At 35.0% G+C, this 14,512-nt stretch overlaps 1 protein-coding gene across 1 annotated transcript in view; it reads right to left on the minus strand.

The window, feature by feature from the left end:
• The window catches only part of ABCA12 (ATP binding cassette subfamily A member 12), a 213,383-nt gene that overhangs the window by 67,002 nt on the left and 131,869 nt on the right, over positions 1-14,512 (minus strand). The window contains exons 18-23 of the mRNA XM_005574203.5: positions 13,927-14,066; positions 11,303-11,422; positions 7,788-7,878; positions 5,153-5,332; positions 4,305-4,620; positions 1,246-1,360 (exon numbers count right to left, since the gene is read on the minus strand). Coding sequence (XP_005574260.3) covers positions 1,246-1,360; positions 4,305-4,620; positions 5,153-5,332; positions 7,788-7,878; positions 11,303-11,422; positions 13,927-14,066 — 962 coding nt within the window. The remainder of the gene's footprint in view (positions 1-1,245; positions 1,361-4,304; positions 4,621-5,152; positions 5,333-7,787; positions 7,879-11,302; positions 11,423-13,926; positions 14,067-14,512) is intronic.

A 14,512-nucleotide genomic window follows, 5' to 3' on the forward strand; every position in this document is an offset into this window, starting at 1 on the left:
TTTACTCTGTGATGATTTGCTTCTGAATACTAGGAACCTGAAAGAAAACTAGAAGGTAGGGGCTTGCAATCATGATTATGGTTGAAGGCATGGATTCAGCTTTCTAAATTGGAATTAGAAAACCATTGCATACAGTCCTGAATATAACAGGACTCAAACTAGTTGATGAGAAATTTAACAAATTATAACTGAAATATAAAAATACAGCTGTGTGGATCAATCAAAATTCAAATAGAAAAGGTAAAAAATGTACGTTTAAATGCTGGGACAACACTGAAAGCCTGATGCTGAACTAACAGAAATATGAAGCAGCAACTTGTATCTTACAGGGAGAAATGATCAATTGTCTAAAAGCATTGGCAAGGTAAGTCTGAAAAGGACAAGTGGATGAACAGGTTCCTCTAACCTCATTATTTCAGAATTCAGCCAGGCCTTGCAATAATTATTGTGCCCCAGTTTTGAAATGTTTCATCTTTGTTTCCACTCCATGAGTGAGTATAAGAACGGACTCATTATGGGATCAGTAGATAAAATAATTTCTACTCAAATACAATCTAAAAACCACATAATGCTTTATCATAAATTCTAAAAAGAAGTAAGATATTTTGGATTTGGGGTTAATGATGAAGAACGTGCCCAGAAAGAGGTCATGCTTCACACTCTTGGTTCTGTCTTCCATTGTGATATGGTTATTAACCCAATCAGTAGCATAACATGAAATTCTTAGCTTCTATAAGTCAGGAGTCAGTGGGAAATGGAGAAGGTAATTGAAGGAGACAAGATATACTGGAAAGAGAATTTTCTTTGTGAGAGCCAAAATAAGCCATACGTCTATGTCTATGTTTATAGCTCTATCTAGATCTACATTTGGGTTATTTTAGTTACCATGCCAACAATCTCTCTGCCTGAACAGTTGTTATTGTTGTTATTTAAACTTCCTCTGTTAGATCATAAGTCCTATAGGTAATTTCTTGGGCAAAAAATTACTCTAAGAATTATCATTGTACTCATATTTTATTCAGATTTTGTTTTTTAAAAGCACTTAGTAAGTGACTTTTATGTCACTTTTTGAGAAAATAAAATATTGCCTTATCAGCTGCTTTTGTGATTTGTAAAAGGTTTCTCTTTCTGTTTAATTCACAAGGGATGAGTTAGGCTTTCTGAGTTTATATAGGCATGATGAAAATCATAGTAATTGTTCTATGAACAGGACTTACTCATAACAAGAAGTGATTTTCAACATACCTCATGAAGCCGGAGGTCTTTCTCATAGACAAGCTTTTTCACAAAGGCAGCTATAAATACAACCCAGGCAACCATAAGCACGATTGGAAGAGAATAAGAGACACTGGTTAGGAAGCTGTAAAACAAAAACAAAAACAAAAGAAAAATTCAGTGACCAAAATAATGCCACACTTGCAGAGATTATAATAGATAAAGAACTCACTCTCTCTTACATTGAAGTTATGATCCTGTTTTGAAATTGAAAGTAATCAGTATTACCCCATTATTTATGAAGCATGAAGCTGATTTAACCATGGGTCTGTGGGTTTTTTTTTTTTTTTTTAGTGTAATGTTTCAAGAGTAAGAAAAAAAGACAGCTCTAGATTATTAGATAAAATTGACATATTGTTTAAATTGTGTTTGAGTATGTCCTGTCTGGGAAAATAATTACTATACAGATATAATTGCAAGGCTCAAAACCTTTATGTGTAAACTAAATTCTTATCTAAAAGGCAGATTTAAAATGAGATGATTGGTTTACCTAACTAAAAGCTATATCTTCTAAAATTACTGTATTTATATCTACTCTTAGAGGATCATAGTTATTATGAAACTAAATTTCCCAAAATGAAATAAAATCTAAAGCATTCACTTGTTTTTGTTTATTTGTTTGTTTATTTTTTAGTAGAGATAGGGTTTCACCATGCTGGCCAGGCTGGTCTCAAACTACTGGCCTCAAGTGATCCACCTGCCTTGGCCTCCCAAAGTGCTGGGATTACAGGCATGAGTCACCGTGCCCGGCTCAAAGCATTTGATTTAAAATGCAGACAAAGAACTTGGATTCTTCAAAGTAATGCTCTGGAAGATGCTTTATACATAGTATAGAAATGTCTATTTTGATGATGTGCTAAACTAGAGAATCAATGGAAGACATCCTCAAGCCCCAGATGTGTTCCTCAATGTCCTGCTCATGATGCCTGAAAGTTAAATTGGAGTGGTTCTCAAAGCACCCAAAGAGGTTACTAAAACACAAGTTTCTGGGCCCCAGCTTCTGATTTATTATATCTGGGTGGGGCCATGTATTTGCATTTTAAACAGCTTCCCAAATGATACTAATACTGCTGGTCCAGGGACCACACCTTAGTAGTCATGGTTCTGACAATTGATACCCTTATTTGCGCTGAGGCAAAGGCAGTAGATGTCGATGACAGATTCTAAGTTGCTCTGTTTATATGCTGGGCTCCACTAAAGCTTTCACTTGGAGAAAGGTCCCAAGGCCATTTCCTTTTATAATCTACAATGCTAAAAATTTACCTCCAAGTACTCCAAGAAAAATGTAAATATTAATGAAGCATGAGATCACTATAATTCAGTATCACTTTAGCATGCAGAAGTGTGTCATTATCAGAGAGATGAGGTGTTTTTTGGTGAGGGAGCAGTGGGAGTTGAGGCCATATTCCTTTTTTTTTTTTTTTGGTCTGTTTCCTGGGAAACTGTATGGCATGGGGTAGGCATTTAAAGAATACTTCTTGAATGAATTTTGTTTGGGTTCAGGTGCAGCCTTGAAGTGATTTCTGGATTTAGAACTAGGCAAAGGCCTTCATTCATTAGCAACAAATCCCCTGTAATGTTTCTTCCAAGTGATAATGTATTTTAGGTTTGGTCTAGTATAAAGCAGAAATGCTGCTCTTATAAACAGAAGGATCAGTGTAGTACCAGTTATATTATCTTGGGCAAGTTAATTAGCCTTTCTGGATTTCAGTTTTCTCATCTGGAAAGTATGGACAATAATGCCTGCTCCTACTTACCTTATGAGGTTGTTGGGTGAAACAAATGGAATAATATATGTGAAATCATTTTATATGCAACAGTTTATATGTGTGTAAGGCATTATGAAGATATTCCCATAAAGAATACAGACTGCACTTATTCTTTAAAGAAACATCCAGGTACCCACCATCCTAGGCACCAAAATTTATAAGGGGAACAAATGAGCAGGTAACTAGATAAGAATTTTAACTTAATTGACCCCATAGATCTTTATAATCTGTGCAAGCCCATTGCAATTCACACATAGTTCAGGCAGCAAAGTCCCCTCCACAACAGCCTCCTCAACAGCCAGCTAACCTTGACAGTCCACTTGATGGACTCCTTACCTGCTTCCTCATGCTACTGTTGCACTGGGTTACATTACCTCATCTCATTCATAACTCTTGAAGTAGTCAAGGGAGACAGAAGCATTGAAAGAAAGAAAAAGGAAGAGAAAAGAAAAAGCCAATACCATTTGAATTGTATATAAACTGCAATAACTGGGTTGCGTAGCATGTTCAATTCCTTTAAAGTAATAATCGGCCTAAAGCTTTTATATAGGAAGGTGAACTTGAAAAACGTAATCCACTTATTTTTTTAACCATCTACAGAGTGAAAGAAGCACTCAGTGCTACCCAACTGGCAGATTTCTTGAACATTCAAATTGAATTGTCTAAAAGCATTATTGTTACTTCTTTATTCATCGAGGAAAACAACTTTAGATATGGAGGATTCCTAGCAAATGAACTGATAGTACATGAAAGTCTCAGGCAGCACAATATTTATCTCAAATAGTTGATAAAAAATGTGTTCAAGATTTCTTTTATCAATTTGTTTTCTTAAAATTGATCATGTGCTCATATATTTTAAAATCCAATTTGGGAGTCGGAAGGGATTGTAATATGCTCTTGTTCATCCCTTTCATTTGACTAGAGGGAGGTAAGCCCAGTAGACAGTGGGTAACATCAAAATCATACAGCAATGTACTCAGGTCTGAAGTCCAATTCTTCCAATTTTAGGGCCAGAATTTTTGGAGAGCTAAGGGTCATTATAGATCATTTGGTAAACACTTTACCATCATTTTGGTAATGATGAGCAGTTATGATGCAGCTATGCCGTATAGTGTGAACCCTTTTTCAAAACAAGCATATTACAAAGGTTTGGTGAATGTTATTCCTTTCATCTAGAATTCCATTCATCTGAATGAATGGACTGAAGTGAGTTCTTAGAAAAGTTCTTGATCATTAAAAAGGCTGAAAGTGCACACTTACTTGTCTTTCATGAAGCAGGGATAAGGAATTGCTTGAACCTGGACTGCTATTTCCTGGGAGTTCCTTCCAGTTTGCAATTCAATGATTGCTCTTTCAATACTATCCTGTAAATAAATAAAAGCCCTGCCATAGATCTGGTTGTGTGATGGAGAATTGTGTGGCCCTGGGGCCCAAATCTTGGTTCTTAGGCTTCTTGTGGTCTGTGCGGTCTTGAGACTCATGCGGATGGTATATTTTATGACAGGAGGAAGAAAGACATTCTCAGAGTCATAGCCTCTGTGCCAGCTTCTGTTAGAAGGAAGCTTAAAAATAACACCTAAAAATAAAATGGCAACAACAGCAGAAAGGTTATTTTATGGTTGACGTTATTCATTGTTTGGAGAGTACACAGAGGGGACAGCCAAACAGTCAATTGAGTTAGTAATGTGACAGTAGGTTCAGGCTCTTAATTTACAGAAAACATGGTTAATTGGAGGTGTCAACCTCAGAGATTCAAAACTGGAGTTTAAGAATATAATTACCAACTAAGTAGACAGAATAAATGCATCACTCTAAGCCACTTATTACAATAAAAACACTTTTAGATAAATTATCTTGACTGATTATGAGGATGGACTCAACTTCACTCTAACTATGTAATCCTTTTCAATCTTAAGTACACCAACAAAATTAGACATACTTAGAAATTATAGTTGGTTGCCTACATGAAAGGTTCTCTTTTCTAAGGACATCAAAGGACCTAATGACCCCCACACTAGTTTTCTGAGTTCTGGATGAAAGACGTGAGGAAAGAATTTGGCCAATTTTAGTACAAAGAGAAGCTCAAACGCTAAGAGAATAGCACTTACTTCCAAAGAGTTCATTGCTTTTGTAGAGCCTTTTAGCCTCTCTCTCCATTTCCTCTATGGTTTTTGCTGCCTGAATACGGTCATATAATACACAAGAGGAAATATTTACTGTCAGGGAAGATAGCGTGTTAAGCTGATCAATGATGTCAATGTTGTTCTCTAATTTCAGCCTTAGAATGTCTAAAGAGGCAAAGCAAAAGAGACAAAAAAAAAATTATGGTCTTGATTCTGGTAGTAATTAGATGAAACACTGATTTTTTTGTAAACACTAAACTAGATTATAAATAACGAAAGGCTGCAGAATTTACTCTAAAAATATCTAGTATTCTACACCAAAGAAAATGGGTCGTTATGCAAATATTCATTGAGGAGCCGAGCTAGTTACAAATACAGTAAACCTACATTCTAGGAAAGATACAAGATAATTTAAAAATATATTTTGTTACAATTTAATTAACAAAGAACTAAGACGAATAAATTTTTAAAAATCTATCTACATGTAGTTAGGACAAAAAACTATAAATCAGAGATGCGAGTTTAGAATAAGCTAAACAGAAATGCCTGCTTTGTCCATGGGATGTGAATGCACAAATTGAAACAAAGGAAAGTCTATGTAGAGTACATACGACAAATAAACTATATTATTACATAAGCTGTGATATAGAAACATTTAAGACACCTGAAAATATATACCACATAGTTGTGAATTTCTAATACTGTTTGACTTAAAATCTTATGTGAGTTACTACTTTTGATATCTGTATTAATCTGACAAAATGATCAAGATTCCATTTTAGGTAATTACTCTGGAATAAAGGGGACTTAATTTCTCTTCAATTTTATGATTCTTTGTGAGGGAATCAACTGGGACAAAGGGTAAATATGAAATTGCAAGTTAACAAATCATTTGGCCAATTAAATTTTTACTGACTTGATCATCATGAATACTGAGAAGGCTGTGAATATCATAAATCCCTCCTCACAGAACCCAGACATGTCTCTTACATCGTCCAAAATAGGACTACATTTCTCACAGAAGACAACTTCTTAAATGCACTTCTCATTAGAATTTAAAGTGAAATGTTTTACTTGATGTAGATGTTGGTGGGGGAGGGGTAAATTGTGGTTGAACAGTGGCCTCCAGCGGCCATTGGAAATCAACACAACACCAAAGAATTATTTAGAAATTCTGGTAGATAGAATCACAAAAACACTTCAAAAGGTCAGTGTCCCCCGAATTCAAACTATATAATCTCTTCAATACTAAGTTACATATGTAATTATACAAGCATAGAGTCTCAATGATACATTCATTTTAATCTTATTTTAAATTCTAAGCCTCACTTCCTAGTTCAGAAGTTAGAAATGACAAAATTTATATAAGAACTTTTTAGTTTAGCCCTGATATGTTAATCAAATAGTTCCTTGCCCAAATGATACTTTTAGAGAATAAATCCACTAGTACCTTTATTTAATCAAGCTGGGTTGACTATCATAATATGTGTACATTCATATACAATACAAATATAGGCATAATTCTTCCCCACTGGTTTAGAACCTAAATCATATACGTCCCAGCATTGCCAGGGAGGAGGAGGGGCACTTGCTCTGCTACTGCCAAATTCTGATGCTCTCAATCCGTTTCTCATACCCATGGTTGCATAGCAACGGTGAATCAGACACAGCCTGAATTAGATGTCTTGCATCCCTTAGGTTGAAGGTGGGGAAGTGGCGGAGGGAATGCATAAGTTTAGACAACTTCCTTTGATCTTCTGCAGGCTCTTCCTTTTAAATGACCATGTGAGGAGGACCCAACCTTGAATAGTGATTTCAGATTATTTTCTTTTGAGTCTCCCCATTGTGTTTTTCTTGCTTTTGCTAACTCTATATCTCTTCCAATTACATTCTGGATTAGTCAAGTGATACTGAGGACAATGGAGATAAAAATGTTAAATGTAGCCAGAAACAAATAATTTAAGTTTCCCTTGTCCTTAAGGACTTGCCTTTCATCAAGTCACTAAAATAACAGTGCTCCCTTACTTCTAATAACCTACCCATGATTGAAGAAAAAAAACTGCATTTATATTACATAATAACAATATAATTTTTTTTGAGACAGGGTTTTACTCCTGTCACCCAGGCGGAAGTGCAGTGGCATGATCTCGGCTCACTGCAACCTCCACCCCCCAGGTTCAAGCAATTCTCCTGCCTCAGCCTCCCAAGCAGCTGGGATTACAGGCATGTGCCACCATGCCCAGCTAATTTGTGTATTTTTAGTAGAGATAGGGCTTCACCATGTTGGCCAGGCTGGTCTCGTAACTCCTGACTTCAAGTGATCTGCCCGTGTCTGCCTCCCAAAGTACTGGGATTACAGGTGTGAGCCACCACGCCTGACCTGCATTATAATTATTGAAACTAACTACAGACACTGAGCTTGTAAATAATCATGACTACTTGTAATTGTACAACTAACTGGGAAGAAGATGGGGGGATATATCCAGTGTCTCATTTTTCTTTGAATAACTAGCTAGATACTAAATACAGAAGAAAAGGGGGAAAACGTTATCATATGGAACAATGTTGTTTATATTTCCGACATGACTCATGAACAAAAGCTTTGTGAATTTGGACTCACCGAGTTCATCTATCTGTTTCAATAGTTCAACAGCATCAAGTCCCACGGAGAATTTTACAAAAACTTGCACAAAAGGGTTCCTTAGAGTATTCTAACAAATAATAATTAAAAATCAGTTTCAATACAAGAAAAATCATGTTTGACATTGTCTCTCTAATAACCACCACAGTGAAATGCAGTAACCAGAACTGGGCATGATCAATGCACTGTCTTGCAAAGGCTCACAGAGAAATCCTTGAGAAGAAAAGAGAAGATTGGGGGTTGGTAATGACTTGACAGGCTGGGCTGTTGCTTGTCCATAGATACAAATTGGTCAGCATGCACAGTGGCCAGATGTGACTACAATTATCAACATTAGAAAATTATATTCAATTTAACAGAATTTTTCCTCGTAGCTATATTATTCCTTTTTACCGTATACTGTATACAATGTTGTGATTCATGGTTGAACTTTGTTCACTTGAAACACAAACAACTCTTAAAAATCATGATGTCTCCTTGGAATCTGACATCACAACTGATTTGTATTCAGGTTCTACTACTTCCTAGCCCAAAGCTTTCAGCAGGTACCTTTTCCAGTTTCAGGTAACCTTTCAGTGAAGTAGGTAAGAATGGCTCATCACATCAGAATAGTCCATTTCGATTATTATATTATTTTTGAACTGTCATAGGTGCAACTATGTGAATATGAAAGAATAAATTGATGATAAAACTTTAAATTCTATCAATGGAAAGACTGAAAAATTAAAAGAAAAACCTAATCGCTTTAAAATATAAAGGCCTTTATAGCTATTTGCCAAATTAGAAGACATAACTTCTAGCAATCTAGGAGTGCTATTAGCTAAAATTTGTTGAGCTCTTATAATACCATGTGCTGGGCACCATCTTATAGAGTTTAACTTGACTTTCTCACTTTGTTTACAACAACATTTTGAGGTAAGTGCTATTATTACCTCTAAGTAATAGATGACAAAGCTAGGGCTAAAGAAGCTATGTAAATTCTCATAAGGACACACAATTAATAAGGGCTAAGGGAAAAAATGAAGGAGAGAATTCAACTCAATTAAAGAAATGTTTTTTCATCATATGTGTAAATTCATGGCCTGGTTTTTATGTAAGCGAGGCTTGATTGTCCTTTTAGAGCCCAGTTTGGTAAAACATATTCTCATGTCCTTCTTACTAGTGTCTTTTGTTTTATTGTCATGGGGATGAATGATTAAGAATAACATATTAGTCGAGCACATATGTAATAGAATTAGTTTGCTAAATCCATAGCTACTGAGGGTTCTAAGAGCAGTTGGTGGCATGTTGACTGATGGCTAGCTACCATGCAGCTACATGCTGTGATAACAGTCGTTTAAGGTCTGTTTATCAGAAATTAGCTTCTGCATCTTGGAAAATCTATATCAGAGCATTACTAACAAATAAAGTACTGTGTCAGTTGCAATCTGGAGACAATCCATTAAACCCTATTTCAATTCTCCCATCACTCCTTTAACAGTCAATCATGTGACATCTAATAATAGGTACAATGTATATTATTTGGGTGATGGATATGCTAAAAACCCTGATTTGATCAATACTAATCCATGCATGTAGCAAAATGCACTTGTATCACATAAATGTATAAAAATTTGAAAAATACCAAAACACCAAATGCCTCCACATATGTGATCTTCACAAGTCTGTCATTACCAATATACTAATTTTAGAGATCCATAAACTGCAGTTCACGTACTTTAAGTCATTCACCTAAGGGTTCAGAGTGGCAAAGCCAGTTCTTGTGCCAGAAGTTTAAAATTTCAAATTCTATGCATATTTGCAATATTATATTTTTCCTCAATAACTGAAAATAATTTATTTTGTTCTGGACAGAATCAAGATCCTTCCATTAAATGATGATCCCTTTATGAACACAATCCCAGAGATTCTAGCAAATCACTGTACTTTAAAACCATTATGTATAGAACATGTAGTGTTAATTCACCACTTTAGCTGACAAAACTTTTCTTAACCAAATAATTTGTGGCTTTTTTTCTCCTCATGGAAAAAAAGTCTTAAGAGAAAATAGCAATGTATTGTTTAGGAAAATATATTTGTCATGAAGTACTATCTAAGTAGCCTTCGTTATCTGAGACTCACTAGAAAAGACCACTTAAAATGAGCATGCTTAGAATTCGAATCAAAAATTAATAGGAAGTTGTGGGGAAGACATTTGATGAAAAGTTTATATTTATTAAATACATTAAATACTGTAGAAATTTATTTAATCCTTTATGATAAAATTTGGGTTGTCATTATAACTGTGCATTAATTGTTAGTCAAAACAAAGACTGAATAAAAGCACCTTTGGGGTGTAATTTTTCTGACCATCTCATATCATATAGTATCCTTCATTCTAAGTTTAACTTCCTAAGCATGATCATAAAAAAGGGCATTATTTTCCCAAAAATATTTTAAGGCTCCATTAATCTTCCAAAGGCCTCTCTTTGATATGCAAACCATTCTCTTGAAGCTCCTAGGTTGTCACCATTCCTGCCAATTTTCTTTTCTACAACTGATTACTGGGCTAATTCCGCTGCTCCATCTTCAGTTGTCAATAGCTCTGTGATTGGAACATTTCCCCACATTATTTACATCATCTTCAGAAATTCCTGCCTTTTTGTTGTTGTTGTTGTTGTTTGTTTGTTTGTTTTGAGACAGTTTCACTCTTGTTCCCCAGGCTGGAATGCAGTGGCGCAATCTCAGCTCATTGCAACCTCCACCTCCAAGGTTCAAGAGATTCTTCTGCCTCAGCCTCCCGAGTAATTTGGATTACAGGTGCCCACCACCACGTCCGACTAATTTTGTATTTTTAGTAGAGATGGGGTTTCTCCATGTTGGTCAGGCTGGTTTTGAACTCCCAACCTCAGGTGATCCGCCCTTCTCAGCCTCCCAAAGTGCTGGGATTACAGGCGTGAGCCACCGCACCTGGCCTAGAGCACTTTTTCCAGTGATAACTTTTGCTTCCTTATGTGGCCTTAAACGTAAATTCAGATAAATACTTTAATGAGAACACCTTGTATATAACATGTTAAACTGAATTTGGAATTTATTAACACATGTGTCATAAATTTCTACCGTGGAATTCCCCAAGTTTAATGTTCTCTAGCCTATTGGTATTTTAGGAATTCTGGTTAAGATAGCAAAGGAGAGTAATTTAAAGCAGAGAAATCAATACCAAGCATTTTTTATAGCATTTGACTTTTGATAACCTGATTTACATCACTAGTTATGTCTCTAGATCAACTTGTAAGATGTCTTCTCTGAATTACAGAGGAGCTGCAGTACCAGAGGTGAAGTTATGAATGTGAGTGATAGATCAGGTACCCTGTCTCAGACCTTCTCTCTGCAAGAGAGGCAATTTAATCTGTTGAATATGGAAAGTTACTCTCTTCCCATTCACAGACTGAAGGCAATTAAAATCTCAAAGAATTCAAATTCCTACTAAGTTGAATGACAGAACCATCTCATACCTGGAGCATTGGAATTGCCTGGTTTAACAGATGGAAGGAATTCATGAAAAGTGGCGACTTATCCATCCACTCTTGAGATTTTTCTCTTAATTCCGCCAGCTGTCTCAGAGTTACGTTGGACTTAATGACAAAGAAATAAAAGAAGTGAGATCCATTAGTATTTTGTCTATATTTCAACAAGGTTGAAATATTAAGGTTGTTTTGTTACATAACTTCAAAAGACAGTTCTAAAACATGAAGTTAGTACAAAAATTTGCCAGAAATTTCCCACATGGTCAAAAGTTTCAAATGACAGCTTTTATAGGGTCAAGTTCATTTATAAAAATTCTCCATAATTTAAGGTTTGATTCATGTCCAGAGTGAGTTTACAGCCAAAATGAAAGCATGACTTCTGGAGTTCTTACCAGTTTTTCATTTTTACCAACGATACACTTAACTTTACTACTAAAGAAACATCCTAGTTTAAGGATAGCAGAAGGATATTCTCATGTATTACTGCTGAGAATAGATATGTTAGAGGTTTTTGGAAAGCAATTTGACAATGGCTATTAAAATAAAATATAATATCCTTCAACCCCTCAATTCTGAACATTCATCTTATTGAAATAAAAATACTGCTACATAAAATATACACAAAAATATTTGTTGCCACATTGTTTACTTTAGCAAGAAACACACACACACACACACACACACACACACACAACATTGGAAACAAAATTAATGCCCAACACCTGATGATTGGATTAGTAAATTCAGTGTTATAAAAAAAAATTGCAATCTTTAAAAAGAATGCATTAAATTATACCTATTGAGTTGGAAAAATTTCCACAATGTATTCTTGTATGAGAAAAACTATATATAGAAAAGGATTAAAATGTAGTATCATTTTAATAATGCAATGAACTCAAAGAACTCCGCATATGAATATACATGGTATAATAATCTATAAAGGATTGGAGTAATAGAATAAATTATAGGAAGATGCATATATGAATGCTAACATATATTAGTTTATATGAAAGGAAGAATAAGATCAAGATAAGAGGAAAAGGGAGGTGAGAACCAAGTACAAAAGGGAGAAAAAAAGACCACGCTTAAAACATAAGCTCATATGCTGGTGAGGTTGTGGAGAAAAAGGAACACTTATACACTGTTGGTGGGAGTGTAAATTAGTTCAGCCATTGTGGAAGACAGTGTAGCAATTCCTCAAAGACCTAAAGACAGAAATACCATTTGACTCAGCAATCCCATTACCGAGTATATATTCAAGGGAATATTGGTCATTCTATTATAAAGATAAATGCATGCATATGTTCATTGCAACACTATTCACAATAGCAAAGACACTGAATCAACCTATATCCCTATCAATGATAGACTAGATAAAGAAAATGTGGTACATGTACACCATGGAATACCACACAGCCATAAAAACGAATGAGAGCATGCCGTTTGCAGAGACAGGGATGGAGCTGGAGGCCATTATCCTTAGCAAACCAACACAGGAATAGAAAACCAAAAACCACATGTTCTCACTTATAAACGGGAGTTAAATGATGAGAACACATGGACACAGAGCAGGGAACAGAAGCGGGGAGGATGGGAGGAGGAAAAGGATCAGGAAAAATAACTAATGGGTACTAGGCTTAATACCTGGGTGATAAAATAATCTGTACAGCAAACCCCCATGACAGAAGTTTACCTGTGTAACAAACCTGCACTTGTACCCCTGAACTTAAAAGTTAAAAACAAAATCAACAAATAAATGTTCATTTAAATTGAAAAACAAAATTCATATGTAACTTAATTTATGCAAAACTACATAGGAATATATAATCCGTAGAGCAAATAAGGTATTACATCACAATTTTTACGAAAATGGACAGAGATCAAATTGAATGTTCTTTGATAATAATGATCTCTGTCCACTATTCTGTAGAATATAAACATAATGTTATGTTCATACAATTATAGTTTAATGGCCAAGTAATGGTGAAACAGAGATTTTTCTTTTACTTTAGCTCTGTCATTTTAAAAGTACTAAGTTTATAATTCAAATAATTAAAGCCAACTTTAGAGTGAGAGGGAAATACTATTATGGTTAAACGAAGTAAATGGTAAGTATAGTTAATAATGTTGTCTTATTTGACATCTATCTTCTATATAAATGAGACGTTAAATTGTACAACTAAATTGTACAACTAAATATGAGGCCAAGAATCTATACTTCAGGGATTGTTTTTGTTCCAACTAGTTATATAATGCTCAATATTACTTTTTCTAGTACGACAATTTTTACATACTTTGAAAGTTAGACACCAGTTGTAGAGAACTTTTCTGCTTTTTGAGATAAATGGAAAAATCTCAGGTCTTGCTTCAACTAACCTCATTCTCAAATGTTAACATGGTTCATTTCTCTTCAAAGTGCTCCCACCCAATCTATACTGCTTACACATATCCAGGGCAGAAGTTGAGAATTTTACTAACAGTTTCAGAAAGCCAAGGATAATAGTAATAGTGGGTAAGATATAAAGAAATGAGTCAGCTAAAGTAGATTTGGAAGTTGACTACTTTAAAAAATCTTAATACTCAAAATAGAAACTGAGTTATAATGGTCAAACCTTTTCCATTATTGCCTTTGTGACTGGGTTATATGGTGCATACAAAATTCTTCCCAACAACATAGGTTTCAAGAATGCCCAAATCACAGGTCCAGCGGGCATGTTAATGATGTCTTTATAAAGGGAGAAGCAAAATGGCGCTGGAAGGAAAAAGTGAAATAAAACCATTTAATAGATGTACTTCAAATCTATTTCCTCACAGCAAATTGACACAGATTATTCTTAACACACAAAAAAATACACGCCCTAGTACTTCCTATATTATTAACAGATGTGAGGCATCTGGTGTCAAAGTAAGAGAGCATAGTAACAAAACTTTTTTAGGTGAGAAAGTTTAACCCAATAAGCAAGCCCAGAATAAGTGATGGCATTTTGCCAAGAGGAGATAGAAAACGTGAAAGCCACGTTTCAGAATGCCTAACAGATCCATTTCACCAACATTTACTTTTTAAAAAAAATACACAAAACCAACCACTGGGGTAGTACCAGATACATAAGAGCTGTTCAATAAATGTTTGGTGAATGAATAAAAAGATGAATAAATGAATCCAATTGCTATACTAGACACTCATATATTATTTGAATG

This window comes from Macaca fascicularis, chromosome 12, assembly GCF_037993035.2.
Source record: "Macaca fascicularis isolate 582-1 chromosome 12, T2T-MFA8v1.1".
Classification (NCBI taxonomy): domain Eukaryota; kingdom Metazoa; phylum Chordata; class Mammalia; order Primates; family Cercopithecidae; genus Macaca; species Macaca fascicularis.